The sequence below is a fragment of the Portunus trituberculatus genome, chromosome 18, assembly GCF_017591435.1.
Source record: "Portunus trituberculatus isolate SZX2019 chromosome 18, ASM1759143v1, whole genome shotgun sequence".
NCBI classification, from domain to species: domain Eukaryota; kingdom Metazoa; phylum Arthropoda; class Malacostraca; order Decapoda; family Portunidae; genus Portunus; species Portunus trituberculatus.
Window position 1 is genome coordinate 8,469,533 of NC_059272.1, and position 22,517 is coordinate 8,492,049.

Genomic DNA, 22,517 nt, shown 5'->3' on the forward strand with positions numbered 1-22,517 from the left:
AAAATTAGAAAATACATATGGTTTTCTTCCTTTGCAAAATACTAACAAAGAGTCACGGAAAATATTATATTTCAGACTGTCAATCTAGTTATCACTTTTATCATATGCATCACACATCTTTCCAAATCTCTTACGAGATTATCAATGTTTGTTTTCTTGACAAAAACAACGTCATTATCGATACCTGCCGCGTCAGGACGGTAGGAGCAATTATACAGACTTTGTGGAACACAGTCACGACTTAGGCGCTAAAGGAACAAATGTGACAACAACGAGATGCACTTTCTGTGTTTCCCTTGTTGACTCATCTTGACCATGGAGAAGAACCTCGCTTTTGTAGGTGAAACACTAAATAGCATCTACAGTAATTATGGTCATTTGCATTCAAGAAGGAAACGACAGATTGTGTGCTGTCCACTGAAGTAACCCCCCCATACACCAGCTTTGACATAAAAACCACCGCGGGCTCGTATCTTTCGAGTATGACTACTTCGTGCACATTTTGCATAATTGATCATTTGCCTCAAAGGTTATGAAGTGATGTAGAAATAACTACGTAGAAAAGTCCCCGTGTTCAGATGCTGTTGTTATCTTGGGCTTCACTACGGTGGTGCTATGGTTCAACAGACCAACTGGAGAGTTGCTGGGCACTGCTTCGCTGTGCTGCGTGTGCGCCACGCACGCATATATATATATATATATATATATATATATATATATATATATATATATATATATATATATATATATATATATATATATATATATGATATCACTCAATTTGTATTAGATTCTGTCAAAGGTCTAAAAAAAAAAAAGCCTGAAGAGAAAGTGAATTGCAGGAAGAACATTCATTCACGTGCATTTGGTTCCACGTGGCAAAGGCAATTGTGAGGGCTTATAATGTCCTGGACACATTACACACAGTAAGATACAAACATAAATCCCTATATATCCGACCTGCAACACCTGCTCGTAGCCCCACCTCCAGGAGTGTGTAGTGGGAGGTGACGGGGGAGGAGTCAGAAAGGGAAGGTGCGGCCGGGAGATCCACAGCTACAAAAGAAGATCTCGTAACCTTGGACCAGTTCCTACACATCCCCAGGCTCGCGGCAAGGACAACCACTTCATCCAGCAATGATTCGTCCACCAATGCCTCTAAATAGATCATCATGAATTTATAATAAAAGAAAAGATTCGTATGTTTATAGAACATTTAGATCCATATCAGTTTAATACCAGTGTTATAATGTTTATTCGCTCCCGTAATGGACGCGCTCTTGTCTAAGTAAGGCATTTGAATGAGCGATAACGAGTGGGGAACAAGTGCTGAGAAAGGAAGAGCCCTGAATGATTCCAAGGAGGAGGATGCCCGCTGTGGAGATCGTCCAGTGACCATCTTCACACGGAGCACGGACATATGCACGAACAAACCATGCTGGGTATATAAGGAGAAACTAGACCAGAGCCCAAGACACACTCCCACAAGCCGCCGTCGAGATGGGACCGTGGACTAGCTTAGTGAGTACATACATGCATATGTGTATATGTGTGTGTGTGTGTGTGTGTGTGTGTGTGTGTGTGTGTGTGTGTGTATATATATATATATATATATATATATATATATATATATATATATATATATATATATATATATATATATATATATATATATATATATATATATATATATATATATATATATATATATATATATATATATATATATATATATATATATATTGAGAATATATATATAGGCAGGAGATTTTCTCTCAAACAAATTTCGTTAAAAGTGATAGCAAGTTTAGCATTAATAATCTTTTTGCTAATATTTTTTTCTGATTAGGTCTTTATCTTTTTTCTTGAGTTGGTATATGAGTTCGCCGTAAAAAATGAGTAGCTACGGCGAACTCATAAACCAACTCAAGAAAGAGGATAAAGACCTAATCAGAAAAAGAGAAAATATTAGCAAAAAGATTATTAATGCTAAACTTATATATATATATATATATATATATATATATATATATATATATATATATATATATATATATATATATATATATATATATATATATATATATATATATATATATATATATATATATATATATATATATATATATATATATATATATATATATATATATATATATATATATATATATATATATATATATATATATATATATATATATATATATATATATATACAGACAGACAGACAGACACACACACACACACACACACACACACACACACACACACACACACTCTCTCTCTCTCTCTCTCTCTCTCTCTCTCTCTCTCTCTCTCTCTCTCTCTCTCTCTCTCAAGAATACCATACATGCTCGTACTTTCACTGTATATACAGCACTTACACGCTCATAAAACTCTCTCTCTCTCTCTCTCTCTCTCTCTCTCTCTCTCTCTCTCTCTCTCTCTCTCTCTCTCTCTCTCTCTCTCTCTCTCTCTCTCTCTCTCTCTCTCTCTCTCTCTCTCTCTCTCTCTCTCTCTCTCTCTCTCTCTCTCTCTCTCTCTCTCTCTAATATTTGTAGAGGATAGCATTGTCATTCATCTGTTTTAATGTAAATGTGTCTTGAGACGAATATAATGTAAGCGCATGTGAAACATCTTCCATGAAAGTACGAAATCCTAACATTCCCTCTTGTCTTTCAGGTGGTGTTGGCCCTGGCGGCGGTTAGCACGCTAAGTTTTCCTCATCCCGACTCTGCCTACAAGATTCCAACTGTAGGACAAGGACGTCGGTCTCAGTACTATGTCCTCCACTCCGACGGCACGTACAAATATGGCTACGATACCGTTGGAGGTGCCTATGAACAAGCAATGGCTAAGACGCCTGGACGCCTAACTGGAGAATTCGGATACAAGGATTCAACAGGAGCAGACATCAAACTGGAGTATACTGCTGATGATCGAGGCTTTATTCCAAAAGGAAGCCACCTTCCAGTAGCTCCTGAAGTACCAGCCGTTCCACCAGTGCCTGCTGTCCCTGAAATAGCGGTCCCTTCAGTGTATTCAGCACCAGAACCTGTCCCTGTAGCTCCAACAGTTTACGAATTGGCTGAAATAGCGAGCAGTTCAGCTGATGACGGAAGCTACAGGTTTTCATACAAGACCTCTGACAGCTCTCGCAGCGAAACCGGAGATGCCAACAATGCAGTTGCTGGAGCATATTCTTATATTACAGACGATGGGACTGACCATTCAATCCAATACACAGCAAACGCCGATACTGGTTACATTGCAAAGGGCTCCTCTCTTCCAGTAGGCCCTTCTGTTCCAGGGGCAGAGTCTGGTATTCCTACGGGGCACATTTTGCCTGTTCTTACCGAGGAGGAAGCCAACGCCCTTGCTGGAGCCACACACACTGCAGCAGTTCCAGACTCTCCTGCTATAGCTTACAGTGCTGACGCACCTTCTGACGCTTCGTACTCTTTCAGCTATGATGCTGGTGACAGTTCTCGCTCTGAAAGCGCAGATGAGAATCTTAACGTTAAAGGAACCTTCAGCTTTATTCCTCCAGATCTAGGCGAGAGACTGACAGTAAATTACATCGCTGGATCTGAAACAGGATTCGTGGCTGAAGGGGACCATCTTCCTATAGCCGAAGATCATGGTTTTGGTACAAAATTGACAGGAACTCCTGAGGCTCCCTCTCATGTAGCAGCACCCGCAGTTCCTGCAGTGCCTGCAGGACCTGTTCTGACCTACAGTGCTGATGACTCACCATCTGATGCCTCTTACTCTTTCAGTTATGATGCTGGCTCCAGTTCTCGTTCTGAAACCTCAGACCCCAATCTCAACATCAAAGGATCTTACAGTTTTGTGGCTCCAGATACAGAGCATCGATACAGCGTGAAATACCACGCTGGAGCTGATACTGGATTTGTAGCTGAAGGAGATCATCTTCCAGTTGCCCCTGAAGTACCAGTCGTTCCGCCGGTGCCTGCTGTTCCTGAGTCCGTGGCCCCCGTTGTCCACTCATTGTATGCAGCACCAGAGCCTACCGCTCAACATACAGGAGATGCAGCTCAGGCAGTTTACGAGTTTGCCGAAATAACGAGCAGTTCAGCTGATGACGGAAGCTACAGTTTTCCTACAAGACCTCTGACAGCTCTCGCAGCGAAACCGGAGATGCCAACAATGCAGTTGCTGGAGCATATTCTTATATTACAGACGATGGGACTGACCATTCAATCCAATACACAGCAAACGCCGATACTGGTTACATTGCAAAGGGCTCCTCTCTTCCAGTAGGCCCTTCTGTTCCAGGGGCAGAGTCTGGTATTCCTACGGGGCACATTTTGCCTGTTCTTACCGAGGAGGAAGCCAACGCCCTTGCTGGAGCCACACACACTGCAGCAGTTCCAGACTCTCCTGCTATAGCTTACAGTGCTGACGCACCTTCTGACGCTTCGTACTCTTTCAGCTATGATGCTGGTGACAGTTCTCGCTCTGAAAGCGCAGATGAGAATCTTAACGTTAAAGGAACCTTCAGCTTTATTCCTCCAGATCTAGGCGAGAGACTGACAGTAAATTACATCGCTGGATCTGAAACAGGATTCGTGGCTGAAGGGGACCATCTTCCTATAGCCGAAGATCATGGTTTTGGTACAAAATTGACAGGAACTCCTGAGGCTCCCTCTCATGTAGCAGCCCGCAGTTCCTGCAGTGCCTGCAGGACCTGTTCTGACCTACAGTGCTGATGACTCACCATCTGATGCCTCTTACTCTTTCAGTTATGATGCTGGCTCCAGTTCTCGTTCTGAAACCTCAGACCCCAATCTCAACATCAAAGGATCTTACAGTTTTGTGGCTCCAGATACAGAGCATCGATACAGCGTGAAATACCACGCTGGAGCTGATATTGGATTTGTAGCTGAAGGAGATCATCTTCCAGTTGCCCCTGAAGTACCAGTCGTTCCGCCGGTGCCTGCTGTTCCTGAGTCCGTGGCTCCCGTTGTCCACTCATTGTATACAGCACCAGAACCTGCTCCCCAATCTGCACCAGAGGTTTCTAAAGCCGTAGGCGCTCCTGCTGCCATTACGCCAGTTGAGGTCCAGAGTGTTCATCATCCAGTAGGCTACACCTCTCATGTGGTTGGTGATGTCCTGCTTCATCAGTATGGTGTGGAATATCCAGACAAATATGGCTACGTATTCACTGCTCTTTAAGGCTGAAGTTCATTCAGCTAACGAAAGAGACATCTGCTTGTTTATCGATTTTTGACATGACCAGTTGAGCGCATGGGAAAAAATAAATCTTCATATAGTTGGTTTTGTACTAACTGTTGGTTTCGAAGGTGGGGACTGTGTAAATAAAGCAATGTGAAAATTTTTAAAAAAATACATTTTTTTACGCTGAAAATGTTGTATTAGTGTGTGTGTGTGTTTGTGTGTGTGTGTGTGTGTATGTGTGTGTGTGTAAATCACCTCGGTCGTCTGCTGGTCACCTAGCCAGTCTTCCCCCTTTACGGAGCGAGCTCAGAGCTCATAGACCGATCTTTGGGTAGTTACATCCGTACCTATTTACTGCTATGTGAACAGGGGCCACACATTAAGAGGCTTGCCCATTTGCCTCGCCGCGCCGGGACTCGAACCCGGGCCTCTCGATTGTGAGTCGAGCATGCTAACCACTACACTACGCGGTGTGTGTGTGTGTGTGTGTGTATACACGTGTAATGATAACAATAATGATGATAATAATAGTAATAATGATAATAATAATAATAATAACAATAATAATAATAATAATAAGAAGAAGAAGAAGAAGAAAGAAATAATAATAATAGTAGTAGTAGTAATAATAATAATAATAATAATGATAATGAAAATTGGTTTATCTAAGTTTCATCCGTGATGTTGAAAATATACATATTAATATCAGAGAGTTCTTGGGTGGTCACAGAGCAGGCTGGGGATACGATGATAAAGTGTTTTATATCTAAAGCTAGAAGAAATTATTTATATTTAGTAGAGTATGATGCCTCCCAGCAAGGGTCGTGATGGCGGGACAACGGCATGAATCGACGGGAGAAAACTGGAGACTGGATTCTGGACATCATTGTGGGTGGTGGTGGGCAGGCGACGAAACACAGGCGGGAGTCGGGGACTTATAGATATTGGGTGAGGTGTCGGGTGCATACCTGAAAGGGGTTGTGCGGTCAAGATCGCTAATATGGGTAATGGATTCAGGCGGACATCAGATCACAGCGTGGGTCCCGGGGTAGTGGTGCTGGAGAAGTAGATCGGCAGAATTTTTGCCAATGAATATCCTGCCCCGCTAAGATTAACACTGAAAGATGTCGACCACGGCAAACTCTCATGCCCCCCACTTATCCCACTTGTGCACGATCTCACTTCATCAGAGTTCATCAAGACTTAAGCTTACAAAAGCTCACACAATTTCACCCATCACACATGCACCCTCCATAATACACAACTAGAATCTGTTCACACACAGAAATACCTTGCTGTTCATCTTCCTACTGACTTTAAATTCAACACTCACAAATTCCATCTGCACTAAAGCCAACCGAACATTGGGATTCTTAAGGAGGAACTTACACGGCTGTACACAAGACATAAAACACAGACCAACGCTTGAATATTGCTCCACAGTGGTGGGCCCCGCACACACACACACAAACATTGATAGGTTAGAACGAATTAGCACCAAGGCGTCTAAGTTCATTATAAACAATTACACTTGAACGCCTGGCATTACAACATGTTTCAAACAACAAATAAACATGAATTCTCTTCACATACACAGACAAACACACAGACTTACACTTAAATACAAAATCACAAACAATCACATTGACAGTGATCCACATACATACTTACACGGCACAAAAAATTAACATACTCGTAACACACACAACCAAGCACACCAAACAGAACATACTGACACACACGCATACATGCACTCATACTTTCCACGCACCATAGGAGACTGGAACAGGCTTCCTCAATGTATTCTAGACAACAGTACAATAGACACATTCTCTAAATTAGTACACAATCATTTATCACAACAACACCTCAACATCAACAGACACACTTGATTCACTTCCCTTTCTTCCACACGCGGATCCCTTCTCCAACCAACCAACCAAAAAATGTGTGGTGCCCTGCGCATTATAAATCAGAATCAGAATCAAAACATGTTCATTACTTTTCATTTATTGCTTGGATATTTTTTACAATTTGTGTGTAAATTTGCTGCGCTGCACTTGTTACTGAAGGATGGTGTTGGTAGGGACAGGGAAGAGGCAGGGTCACCCACACTCCGACCCGTGGCTGCTGCGAGGAGCGCTGATACACATGTCCTGACCCTTATGTGTGTGTGTGTGTGTGTGTGTGTGTGTGTGTGTGTGTGTGTGTGTGTGTGTGTGTGTTTCACTGTTTCACTGTTTGATCTGCTGCAGTCTCTGACGAGACAGCCAGACGTTACCCTACGGAACGAGCTCAGAGCTCATTATTTCCGATCTTCGGATAGGCATGAGACCAGGCACACACCACACACCGGGACAACAAGGTCCATGTGTGTGTGTGTGTGTGTGTGTGTGTGTGTGTGTGTGTGTGTGTGTGTGTGTGGGTGTGTGTGCAAAAGTTGATATAGCTTCAAAATCATCATTAGTAGTTTCAAAGCGAAAGGGAAAGAGAAAAGGGAGAAAAAAACAGTCGGATACAAAATTATGTATATGTAGTAGTCATAGTTTTTTATGGCTTTCAGTTTCTTCACTGTATATCAGCATGTAACAGACTTGAAAAACGTGATGTTAAGCTACTGGTGTGAGATTGATGACATTAATAATGTTTATGAACATCATTACCAACGAAACAAGTTATGAACAGTAATTAATTTTCAGCGTATCTTAAGGTTGTTAGAATATATATATATATATATATATATATATATATATATATATATATATATATATATATATATATATATATATATATATATATATATATATATATATATATATATATATATATATATATATATATATATATATATATATATATATATATATATATATATATATATATATATATATATATATATATATATATATATATATATATATATATATATATATATATATATATATATATATATATATATATATATATATATATATATATATATATATATATATATATATATATATATATATATATTTTTTTTTTTTTTTTTTCTCTCTCCGGTGAAACTTTTGCTGTAGCGTTAGACATATCAAAAGCTTTTCATAGAGTCTGGCATAAAGCTTTGGTTTCAAACCTGCCCTCCTACGGCTTCTATACTCTTCTCTGCAACTTAATCTCAAGTTTCCTATCTGACCGTTCTATTGCTGCTGTGGTAGACGGCCACTGTTCTCATAAATCTATTAATAGTGGAGTTCCTCAGGGTTCTGTCCTGTCACCCACTCACTATTATTCCTTAATGCCCTTCTTAACCAAACTTCTTGGCCTATCCACTCTTACGCTGATGATACCATCTTACATCTTTCCACGTCCTTTAAAAGATGACCAACCCTTCAGAAAGTCAACAGATCACGCAGGGACACCACAGAACGCTTGACTTCCGATCTTTCTAAGATTTCCGATTGGGGCAAAGAAAATCTAGTAGTTTTCAATGTCTCAAAAACTCAGTTCCTCCATCTATCAACTCGACACAACCTTCCAGACAACTATCCCCTCTTCTTCAATGACACTCAACTGTCTCCCTCTTCCTTGGTCTGTCCTTTACTCATAATCTTAACTGGAAACTTCATATATCATCTCTTGCTAAAACAGCTTCTATGAAGTTGGGCGTTCTGAGGCGTCTCCGCCAGTTTTTCTCTCCAGACCAGGCACACACCACACACCGGGACAACAAGGTCCATGTGTGTGTGTGTGTGTGTGTGTGTGTGTGTGTGTGTGTGTGTGTGTGTGTGTGTGTGTGCAAAAGTTGATAGAGCTTCAAAATCATCATTAGTAGTTTCAAAGTGAAAGGGAAAGAGAAAAGGGAGAAAAAAACAGTCGGATACAAAATTATGTATATGTAGTAGTCATAGTTTTTTATGGCTTTCAGTTTCTTCACTGTATATCAGCATGTAACAGACTTGAAATACGTGATGTTAAGCTACTGGTGTGAGATTGATGACATTAATAATGTTTATGAACATCATTACCAACGAAACAAGTTATGAACAGTAATTAATTTTCAGCGTATCTTAAGGTTGTTAGATATATATATATATATATATATATATATATATATATATATATATATATATATATATATATATATATATATATATTTTTTTTTTTTTTTTTTTTTTACGGTAGACGAGGTTAAATGCAAGAGCAACCTCAGCATTGTTTATTTTCTGGTTGTTTTTTTCTATTTGTCTGACCAACTCTCTTTTCTCAAGTGGTAGTACTCCGAGGAGCTGTCCAAAAGTGGGCTGTGCGACGTTTCGACCTGTCTCAGAGGTCATCTTCAGGCAGTCAAAACGCTCTGAAGCGTAGTTGTTTAGTTGCATCTATGTGTCTCATAGGCGCAGCTAAACAACTACGCTCCAGAGAAGACATCGCCATTAGAAGAGCAGATAAGACAGCAGCCATCGGTATCCTCCCAAAAGAAGACTACCTGAACAAGATGGACAGCATACTTGGAGGCACAACTAAATTCAAGAAAATAACGCGCAATCCAACAGAGAATATAAAGAAGAAACTTAACGCAAACATCAGCGCTATCAACATTTTCCCGAATGCCCCGAAGTTTGCCAAGCTCACTGGTGAATATTTTTCCCAGTTACACCTACGGTACCGTTAAGACCCACCTAGCCGGGCAACCCACTACGCCCTATCATTTCACAGATACCCACCGCCACCTATACAGTCGCCAAAAAACAGAACTACATCCTCACACCCTACATCCCTTCAGACTACGCAATCAGCTCTGCCAACGACTTCCTCGAAATACTCCGAGACACCGCCAAAGAAGACAGCGACGTTATAGCCTCGCTAGATGTGGAGAGCCTCTTCACCAATGTACCAGTGGACAAGACCATCAACTACATCCTCGACCGAGTTTACAGAAATAAGGACACCCCTACACTCGCCATCCCCGAAGATAACCTACGCAGCCTACTGCAGCTCTGCACAAAGGAAGTACCCTTTACCTGCCCAAGAGGGAAAATGTACCAACAAATAGACGGTGTCGCCATGGGCAGCCCACTCTGTGTACTGTTCGCCAACTTTTATATGGGTACTATTGAACCTACTACCCTGAAAAACAACAAACCCCCTATATACTGCAGATACATAGACGATATTTTCGTCCTTGTTAAAGAGAAAAAAGACATCCTTTTACTTAAACAGGCCCTGAGTGAAGCATCCGACCTCTCCTTCACCCTTGAAGAATCCCGCGATGGCCGCCTCCCGTTCCTGGATGTCCTCGTCACCGCCCAAGAGAAAGGATTCAACACACAAGTATACGTTAAACCCACCAATAAAGGACTGTGCCTAAATGGAGAGAGCGAGTGTCCACAACGATATTTACGCACCACCATCAATGCGTACGTAAGAGGAGCCCTCTCGCACTGCTCAACATGGGACAGCACACACCAAGAACTAGAAAGAATAACACAAGTCCTAGTAAATAACGGATACAGCAATACAGAAGTAACCAACGCCATCAGGACAGCCATCGATAAATATCACACTCCCACCAACCAAAACAATAAAGGAGAAACAATCAAATTATACTACAAAAACCACATGTCCTCGCAAGACAAAGAAGAACGAGCCATTAAGGAAATCGTGAAGAAAAATGTAACGCCTACCCGACTTGACACCACTATCAAACTAATAATCTACTACCAATCAAGAAACAAAGAAACTAACGAGAAGTCTACAACACAGGAAGACCACGTCATCTACGAACACAAATGCAACAGTGAGAATTGTAGAGCTCACACATATATTGGGATGACAAGGACTTCCTTGTCAAGAAGACTAACCTGCCACCTCCATCCACGAACACTATACAGCAAACACCACCAGCGAGCCCCCCCCGACATGACCTTGTAACAGGCACTACGGTGCTTGACAAAGAAAGAGAAAAACGCAGACTAACACTCCTAGAGGCAATATACATAGCCCAGAAGAAACCAAGCATGAATCACCAAACCAGAGATCTTCAAATCCTCCCTACACTCAAAAGAGTCAGCGCTCCTCAACTACCATCCAATCACAAGACGCGGTGAATAAACCTAACGCAGACCTGAGTATCGCCACCCCAATATAAGCCGCGCCAGACACGCATCTTTGAAATCTTTGAAAATCTCCGGCAAGGCAGACTCGCTCGAGATGGCAAGCCAGCAGCATCACGGCCAGTTCAAGTGGTATAACTACAAGCATGGCTTCGGTTTCATCAGCGACTTCAGCAAAAACATATGTTTTTGTACACTACACCGGACTAAAGCGATCCTTGAAAAGACGTCTCCCTCGTGAAGGTGACAAGGTACACTTCACCGTCTGCGAGGGAGACAAAGGACCGGAGGCCCGAGAAGTTGCAAGGACCGGCCAAAACTCCAAAGCGGGTACTCCAAGCCCGAAACCGCTTCGCAGGACATGGGATATGGAAGTGAAGATAACTGCTTGCATCTGCACGGCAAAAGCCCTTGCTGGCAGTAACCCCCGACGCCTGCAAGTCCTTATCCCTCTCCTGCTGAAGCACAACGGTCTACCTGGTATAAGGATCCCACAGCAAGCCTTCGGAACCTCATACTCCCACACACCAAGACCGCCAAGAAGTCACCAGCTGCTTCGCCAAGACGACGACCAACCTTGCCACGACGACCCAGCAGAAGAGGCTGCGACCATCGAGGAAGAGGAGGAAGAAGGAGAAGACGAGATCGTTGACGTGGAAGGCAGCGACTCGGACCAGCCACCACCCTCCAGAAGAAGAAGGCTGGACAACACCCAATAAGAACAAGAACAAGAAGAAGAAACTTACCGCAGCCGAAGCTGAACCGACTCCCAGACCAAGCCCACGGAGGGAGACAGCTGACCATGATGGCGCACCATCCACTACCAGCTGAGAAGCAAGAACCCGGGAACCAGACGCGAAGACCCAGGGCCCAGCGAGATGTCCTTCTCAGACTTAATAAAGGGATTCAAGAAATACAAGCAAGACAGGATGAGAGAGATAACCAACCAGCACAACTAAACATCTTCTCCACTCTTGACGCCACCAACAACAACGCTGCGGCTCTCCATGACAAGACCCTGCCTCCCCGACCCCGCCCATCAACCCAACGATGCTGCTCAACAACACTCAACATTATCTTGCACCTGGGTTAAGCCCCAGTGACTTTACTCTCCTACTAAAGCTTACTTCTTATCATTCACCTATTCTTCCCCTATCCCCACTTCCCCCCTCCGCCTTTTCTATCTATGTTCTGTTCTGTTCTGTTCCTCCGGCAAGCAGGAAGAAGACGACGGCTGGGTAACCAAGGAAAAGCAGCGACGAAGGCCTACAACCATTTCGAGGGTACTACCGAAGGCTGAACGAACAACTACGCCATGAATTGCCCTCCGTGAGTCACCCACCATCACGAAGTTAAGGCAAGAAAAACGGACGGGGAAAATCCGTGAAGACGTGCTGACCGGAGTCTACATCCACGAAGAAAACTGCTTCGTGGGAAATATCAAGGGGTACACAGCGGCTACATGAGCTACCTGTACCCTAAAGACAGCAGTACACACAAGCGTCACTGTGTCTGACTCGTGCCTGGATGGGCCAGTGAAGTTAAACGACGCTGTGTCCGATTCGAACATGGACGGGTGACCATTTTTTTTTTATTTATGCACAATGTGTTTATGTATGTGATTATTTAATCATTTACTATTTATTTTATGTATTTTGTTACAAAACACAGCAGGCTGGACCGCCCAGCAACTTTGCTCTTTTTCTGTTTTCCTGTATTTCTATCTTTTTGTATCTTGTACTGTATCACCCCTTGTTTTGTATCTCCCCCCTCTTTTCTCAATAAACTTTGTAAACTTTGTAAACTCGTTCACCAGTAAAAAGCGAAAGATTTATGCGTTTTGAAGGGAAACCAGAGCAACACCTCCTTCCTATACCTACCACAACCTCCTGGAAGTTGGTGGTCAAGCGTTCCAGCATACGACAACACCACAACTTGCCAGCTGCGATCTCAGTGTAAAAGCTCTGGCTGACTGCTCACACCTGTCCTGACTGCACGTGCCACACCTGGATCTACTAGCACTCCTACCTGCTTGGTCTCTCGAGTCTAGCGGCTGTGAGACTTTGCTAGCAGGTTGTGCTTTAACTCTCTACGAAGACAGTCAGTCACCCAACATCACAAGTAGAGGAAAGGAAGCTGTCCCCAGTTATCACTCTCTTGCCGTTGGAGCTCTGAACTGGTCCCTGCTACAAACCTGGACTTCTGTCCACTAATACATAGACAATCCTGTGTCTCAGGGTTTGGAAGTGCTACCGTGGGCCTTATGGCGTTCGAGGGAGCCGCCTTACGAGCTGAGGCCTCTCTGTAGTAGCTTCCATACACTGAGTCATTTTGTAGGCCTTTCTCTTGCTATCCACTTTCCTTTTTCCACTTCTTTTGCCCACTAGCCGGACCGGGCGTGGTACGACGCTGAACCCCCTGGGCTTTCTTCATGGGGACCCCCTCTAGAGGGGTGGTTATAGGAAGCATCTGGTCTTGGGGTGTAGGGTTCTAGGAAGTTCCCTGCGACACCTGCTAGTGGGTGGGAGTCTTAGGAGGTGCAGCTGTAGGTAGTCTTCCCTAGGCTGGTAGGCTTTAGCTGTGGTTCTGCTCCTCGAGCAGTCTTGTTATAGATCACTAGGGAGTCAGGTTAGTATAGCGCTCTGGCTGGCCCATGCATAGGAGATCGATTAGCGGCTATCCTGTGTGTGTGTTTGCTACGGGGACTTGCTGTCCTGAACCCAACATAGAAACTGACACTCTACACATTATATACACATTTATGTAACAATGCCAAGGGTAAAAATAAAAACTCAAAATAGCACAGACCCACGAAAAACCTCGTCACTACTGGAAACTCTGTCCAAACATGATATTTTCATCAACAAACTTATCCATACCCAAGATGGCTTTGTCATGGTGGTCAACACAGAGGTGGAGATGGACAAAATATTCAAGGCGAACACAACCAAGGAACTAAACAACAAAGACTTCTACCCAATAACTCCTCCAGAGCTGAAAGCAAGCCGGTCAATCATCATCACAAACGTTGATAATCACATCAACAACAACAATGAAGATGATATCACACATGAACTTTACATGAATAACAGCTGGGTAAACAGTAATATCACATCCATCTTCAAATTCCCAAACTCCAGAGCAATGAAAATAACCTTCAACGAATCATGCCTTGCCAAAAAAAGCACAAGCTGATGGACTCCGCCTGTTTTGGATGAGCATCCCCTACTACAACATAAAAGAAGAAATTTTCTACAACATTAACACCTGTTACAGATGCTACCAATTAGAAGATAATTTTACTAGTCAGTGCCCCAAACCCAAAGACCACAAAGTTTGTTCGGAATGTTCAGCCACTACACACACATGGAGAGATTGCACAAGCACAACCAAGAAATGCCTTAATTGTGGAGATGAACATTTTCATAGCTGCAATTTGCCCCAAAAGGAAAGAAATAATCAAGCAAAAAAGAAACCATAAAACTACACTCTCCTATAGCCAGGCAACAAAAATGCAACCACAAAACACTCACACTGCTAATTCAGACAACTATAATATAGATCATGCCAAAATCTTCACATGTATGATGCACGCTCACCTACTATAGTCCGACTCAAATATGAAGGCCGCTGAAGGGGGGCGGGAGACCTAATGGGATTCCCCGGCTGCGGCGTTGCCAAGCATCGTAGCACATGTTTCGATCTCATTATTAACTTACATCTTAATGAACCGTCATAAAAGTGTATTCCTCTAAATTTCTAATAAGGATGTATAGAGAGCTTTGAATATTGTTTTAGTGTAATGAAGACAATGATTTTGTATAGATACCACAAAATGTAGCACCACTGCTCTCCAGCGTTGCTACTTTTCAAGGTTGGACATGGGTGAGGTCAACCTCCCTGACCGCTGATAATCCCCAGGTCAAATCGAGTCACTCCTCCCCTCCCTGTCGCTCAGGATGGAAGGTGAATATCTCGTCCGCGCTACTCGCCATCGCAACCTTCATAGTCAAGAGAAATTAATTATTTACAGCGTCAACAAGTTCTGCTTAGAGGATTCTTTTATTATCAATGTGGAGGACACTTCTGACGAAGAACTGTCTGATTAAATAGCTGAGAGAGGATTATGCCTACAGGGTAAAACCTCTATAAAAAAAAAAAAAAAAACGCACCTTAACTCTTACCTCATGGGTGGTGTGGAAAAAGAGTAAAATAAAACAACAAAAAAGATGCATGTCTACTTGTCTATTTTAGAGAGAGAGAGAGAGAGAGAGAGAGAGAGAGAGAGAGAGAGAGAGTGTGTGTGTGTGTGTGTGTGTGTGCCGCGTCACAGGAGAACCAATACGTAAACTGTTGAAAGACTCGCGCAAGCAGGATTACACACACACACACACACACACACACACACACACACACACACACACACACACACACACACACGTGCATGAGAGAACTATATAGTAATAAGAAACAGGAGGAAGTAGTAACAAGCCAGAGAGAGAGAGAGAGAGAGAGAGAGGAGAGATGGGCGTTTCTCCACACTTCAGTGTTAATCCTATAATTGGGGCTGCGACGTTTGGCGACGCCGCAGCCGGGGAATCCCGATAGGTCTCTCCCCCCCCCCTCAGCGGCCTTCATATTTGAGTCGGACTATAGAAGACTGGTATAAAGTAATTGACTCATGACTATCCAAACACATTCCAAAAACTCATTATAAACAATAACACGCCCCAAAACTTAGTCATCACACAAAAACAGCCATAATAACATTTAACAGTATAAAACAACACGCATCAATACACGGCTGGAGCTTGCAGCACTACATATATTATAAATCATTACAAGTAACACTGCAGGAAAGATTGATAACAGAACAAAACAATAATTGGAATGAGATTATAAACAAAACCGCAGCAATATACAAGGATCCACACCAATTCTGGAAAAAGATAAAAAACATTTGTGAACAGAATAACCCAGATCCCAACTACTTAAAAGACGATCACAGTAAAAAAAAACTTTTCACCCCAGAATCTCAAGAACAACTGCATAGGAAAACATGGGAGGAAGTCTTCCAAAAAGATGAAGTTTTATCAGACACTGACGAAGAGGAGGTGAATGAAAGGCCGGATATTCATACATTTTTAAAGAATAATATACACAGAATAACCCCATTTAACAATGCCGATCACACGAGACTCAATTCATCACCATTAACAAGAGAAATAAAAACAGAAGATATTACAATTAATAAAGAAAATAAAAAAAAACACAGCCCCTAGGATCAGTAGCATTAATAAAGCTATTTTATGCAATCTGCTGTTGATACCAATAAAAGTTTTAATTAATATTTACAACGCGACGCTATCTATGTAGAGGTTATTTCCCGGACAAGTGGAAAAAATCCATCATCAAACTCATACCAAAATCAGGTAAAGATCTGCACAAAGCCATCAATTATAGACCTATATCTCTTTTAGAAGTTCCCGGCAAAATATTTGAGAGTAATAAACAAGGGATTACAACATCATTTGGAGAGAAATGATATCTACAATCGAAACCAGTTCGGATTTCACTCACAAAGAGGGACCCACCAAGCCCTTGCCCTGATTACAGAATCAATAGCACAGAACAAAGGAGACAAGGGGCATTGCCAAGTTATACTCAGAGACATAACCAAAGCTTTTGACAAAGTATGGCATTTAGGAATCAAGTACAAAATACTACATCTACAACTACCAACAATATTTTAAAAACTACTATGTGATTTCTTAGATGATCGGACTGCCCAAATAAAGGTAAAAAATTTCACTGGTAATGCAATAAATCTACAAACTGGAATACCACAAGGAAGCGTGATATCACCTACTCTCTTCACAATATACACCAATGATATACCCCCCCTAAGATACGGCACTAACATAGCATACGCTAATGACGTTACACAAATAATTGGCTATACAGGTAAATCAAAGAAAATGATAAATTGCAAAACTGAGAGAGAAATTAAAGCAGCGAATAACTTTGAGAGAACATGGAAAATCAAAACTAATATTACAAAATTTGCTCCCATACACATAGCCATCCAAAAAAAAAAACATTCCACTAACAATAGACACAAACCACATCGAATTCCACAATGAAGGGGTAAGCCTTGACCTGAAAATATCACACATGGGATATATAAACCATGTTAAAGACAGAAAAAAAAAACAAAGTAAATATTGCAGTAAACAAAATATACAGATTGAAAAGTCTCCCTGAAAAAAAAAAAGATCCATCTTGTAAAAGACTTAATTCTACCAATAATACAATACCCTCCCATCCCATTACACGCATTAAGATGATTAAGTGACACACATATATCAACACTACAAAAAATTCAAAACAAAGCCTTAAGATTCGCTACTAATCAACAATGCCCATACACATTGACAACTGAGGAAATCCATAGGTACACAAATACAAAAGCATTTAACACATTTTTACATGAGCAAGCAAGTAAAATTTGGAATTCACTAGGATTAATGGGGAATGAAACATATCAACATCTAATTAATAATAAACAAAATATAAAAAAAAATACCATAAAGACTTTCCTAGTAGTTTGGAAAAAATCAATCAAAACATATGCCCAAAAATACAAATGAATAGAACATTATTCTTTATTGCTTTTTGCACTCCTAAATTGCTTACTTTTTTAAAGATGTTATATATCTACTAAAGCTTTGAAAGATGTTCTTAACTTACTAACAGATAAAAAAAAAAAAGTAAATAAATAAATAAATAAATAGATAAATAAATCAATCAATAAATAAATAATAAAATAAAAAATAAATTAATGAATGAAAATGATAAAATAATAGTTAAAATATATATAAAGATAAACAAATAAATAAATAGATAAACAAATAAACAATAATAACTCTCTAGGTTGAGTAGCAAATCTAGATAGCATCTATTACAACGGCACGGATAAATCAGAATAAAAATAGCAAGGTTGGAACACCCACCACCTATTGTCTACTACTGTACTTCATTATTTTCTTTACTTTTCTTAATTTGTATTTTTATCTTCCTTCCCCATACTTTTCTCCACAAATATGTAATGTAAATAAATGTACGTTCACCAGACTGCCTGAAGATGACCTCTGAGACAGGTCGAAACGTCGCACAGCCCACTTTTGGACAGCTCCTCGGAGCACTACCAGTTGAGAAAAGAGAGTTAGTTAGACAAATTGAAAAAAACAACCAGAAAATAAACAATGCTGAGGTTGCTCTTGCATTTAACCTCGTCTGCCGTAAAGACACACACACACACACACACACACACACACACACACACACACACACACTCAGTGGTGAAGTGATAGGAGACAGATAAATAAGACGAGATACATAAATGTGCTGCAGTGCTTCTTGATGTAGGAGTTATCAGTAAAATGTCTTGTTAGGAATCATGAGATACTCATGAAAAGCTGATAAAATATTTTTAAAAAGACAGCAATCCGTACTGTGGTTGCATAACCCTCTCGTTGCCCTACACGTGGCTATATATTTATTTACCACTATGCCTTATTTAACCGAGTATGTAACCCCAGTAACATATATTAAAAACAAAGAAAACTGCTGGCACGGCTACTTTGGTAGCTAATACAACACGCTGGCCAAGCGCCTCCCATCCAAGCAGGCCAGGCTTGGCATCCATGGTCCCTGAGCCTAGTTTACCCTTGCTTATTGGGATTACCCACATACGGTTTCCACCGGGATCTGCCTGTCGATGCACCACCAAGTCAACCACCACGTGGAAGATGATAGTGAGGAAAGTAATGCCGATGCAGAATATAAGCCACACATCCACCATTTTGAAGTAAGAAGTCTTGGGCAAGGATGCAGACACCTGGGAGGAAACAAGATTTGGAAATAAAACCATGGTTAGAAAAGGTAAATAAATCTCCCAGAGTCCTTAAAGGCACATGCTTTGTTTGTATTTTGAAAGCAAAGAGAGTAAGAATATTTAATCTTGAATGTTTTCATTCCTTACTTGATTTTTTTGTTACTAAGACACTTTTTTGTGTGTGGTCATTAGTTTTGATAATTCATTGCTGATTTATACATAACTTGCTAGTTGGAAAATTCCTATCTACCTGAAACTGTCAATGAAGAGGCACATGTCTTAAAAATCTGGCCTAGCATAAGACAGTGTTTTGAGCAAAATACCTTAGATATATTACATATAATGCAGTCAAGGTAAATGCTGCTTGAGTGAGAGCCTCTACCCACCTGAGAGAAGAGCGTGGCAATGACCAGCTGTACCGTGAGGGCTGACATCATCCTCACATCGAAGACAGCCGGCCGGATGAACAGCGTCACGTAGCTCACGATGAGGAGCACCAGTGTGGGCAAGTAAATGTTGAGCACCGCATATCCGTACCGGCGAGTAAGCGGGACCTTAACCTTCACCTCGCTGAACTGACCCTCACCTCCGTGTACCAGCGTGAGAGGTTCCACCTGACGCATAGAAGACACTCATACATCACCATCAAATGAGCAGGACGGAATGAATATCTGTTAATCTTAAGCTGATTTCCTATGTAATTTTAGTTTGTATATTTTGTGTTAGTATTCAAAATTAGTAGTAGTTGTACTAATGAAGTGTGATTTATTCTGAGGGGGGTGTTTCCTGTTCAATCAAGTGCGGAGTATGAATATCGTCGTGCTAACACCTCAACCCACCTCGTACTCCACCAGAAGGCGATTGGCAGAATTGTTAACGATGGACTCCTCGGAATCAAACAGAAGAAAATATTTAGTGGATGACGAGATCCGCAAATGCATGAAACACACTTGCACATCGAAGGGATAGAGTGACAGATCAAGGTTACACATGTAGACTGTGCCGTACTTCCTCCCCACCGTCAGTGTATTGTCCTTGCCGGAAAACAGCTCCACTGCGGTCAGTAAGGTTAGATGTTGATTTTACTAGAATGTTACTGTACATTACGTGTATATATATATATATATATATATATATATATATATATATATATATATATATATATATATATATATATATATATATATATATATATATATATATATATATATATATATATATATATATATATATATTACATTGAGACTACAGCAGGGGAGGGATGCAGTTAGGAAGAAGTGAAATTAGTGTGAAAGTAGTGATAAAATATAGCAAGAAATATAACATTGAGAGAGGTCTTCAAAACAGTCAGTTAGAAGAAAAGAGTCCATAAGGCAAAATGACTTTGATTCCATTATGTTTGGTAAAACAGCATAAATAGAATTCCTTATATATGTGAAGCGTATTGGATATATAGTGGATGAAGTCCTTGTAAAGAGGAAGCAACTAGACAGGTTAGAAAATGTCGAAGACGACTTAGAACACCTAACTTCATAGAAGCTGTTTGAGCTGGGTCAAGGTAGTGAAATTTTCTGTTTAGATTATTTGTAAAAAACATATCAAGGATATTCAGTACATAAGAAGGAAGCGGCTGACTGTCACTGAATAACAATTTATTAAAATAATAAGATTGTATCAATTTGATACATAAAGGTATTGGGATTGGAGAATTGAACAGTACTACATAGTAAGTTTGCTCTGCTGCAATTAAAAATTTTAGTGAGATCAAGCTTCAGGCGTTCTGTTGATCCCTGTGTGAGTTGTCTAATTCATGAAGGGTTGAGTATCTATGAAAAGACATGGAAAAGTACTGGGAAAGATTATTAATGAAGCAGTTTTTGACTGGTTGAAATCCTAGTATGATTTCGAGCAGAAATGTAAAACACATGAATTTTGAGAAGATGGAAGGGTCAAGTACCACTTGTGGACCACCTCTCTATCATATATTGGATGAGAACAAGCTGAGATAAAAGAAATGTTTTTTCAGGTTTAGGGCCAGTGAAGGCGTAAGGAATGTACATTCACATCAGTGCAAGATACAATTACTTCTGATTCCTATTGAAGATTGTAGCAAGAAAAAAAACATAACCGCTGCTAATTAAACCTTCCTTGAACATCATGCATTTGTAATGTTTAGTGCAATGCAAAAGGACTCACCTTCTGCTGGCGCCGTAGGTTTCATCCCGATGGAGGTGGCCCGCCGGTCCACCCTCATGAGAGTGTCACCGTCCATAAGGGTGTGCTCGCTTTTGATGGTGTTAATAAATTCCACTTGTGGCGTCCACAGTCGTTTCACAGTAACCACCGGCAGCACGTTGAGGGTGCTGTCCACCTTGAGGTCTTGGTACAGCAGTCGGTTATCCCTCCAGGTGAGCATCAACTGGTACGATACTTCCATTACCGAGTCGATGGTCTTGACGGCCAATGACTCCACAATGACGGTGAGCACAATGGACAAAGCGGCCTCCTCTGAGTCCACGCTGCGGGGCGGCAGGTGCTTCTGGTAACCATCTGGGAAGGACACCAATTCGCACTCTTCCTCGTCACTGTTGTCCCCACAGTCATACTTAAGGTCACAACGGTGTGGTAGCGGAATGCAGGTGGCGTCGTTGCAGGTGAAGTGGCCCTCTTGACAAGGCGACAGCAGCAGCCGCCGATTACCTTCCTTCTGTTTACACACGGGTTGCTCCAGCTGCCACCAGCGACGTCCCATTGGAAAATCCGGCACGCTTTCCAACATAAACGCGATAGTCTCGTTAGTGACCACGTTGATCCACGTCCAGGTACCGTTGAGTCTTTTGATGTGGTAGGCGCCGTAGCCCATGAACATCAGCTCCTCTTCATCAAGCTGAAACGCAGTAAAATAAACGTTGCGTAGCTCCGATTCACACGTGCCAAGGAAGGAAAACTTTATAGGATCGGTAAAAGGACAAGTGACACATTTCAAATTAGTTTTGCAATCTACATCAGCGATAGAATAAGGAATTGTAACGGCACAATTTTCATATTGCAGACCATTGGGTTCTTTAGGTGCCCAAATAATATCGTCTCGTACGGAAGTACCATCGATCATCCAGACTCCCTCTTGTTTGAGATCGTTAGGCTCTGCCCAGTGTTCCTTGGTGCAGTCATGACCTTTGGGAAGCTTCTTCCACGCCAGAGTATACATGGCAATAAGTTCATCCTTATTTGTACCTGATAGTAACATTGTGCCCAGCGCCCGGCACAGATAGCGTGCACTGCTGTAAGGTTGCAAAGGGAACCAAAAGTAATACGTGCCA

At 41.4% G+C, this 22,517-nt stretch overlaps 1 protein-coding gene across 1 annotated transcript; it reads left to right on the top strand.

The window, feature by feature from the left end:
* Positions 1 to 1,370: 1,370 nt before the first annotated feature.
* LOC123505707 lies at positions 1,371 to 5,395 on the top strand. Its single transcript, XM_045257358.1, is given in 4 exon segments — positions 1,371 to 1,521; positions 2,683 to 4,120; positions 4,123 to 4,644; positions 4,685 to 5,395. Coding segments are annotated over 4 exon segments (2,499 nt in total). The 5' UTR covers positions 1,371 to 1,500; the 3' UTR covers positions 5,203 to 5,395.
* The last annotated feature ends 17,122 nt before the right edge of the window (positions 5,396 to 22,517 follow it).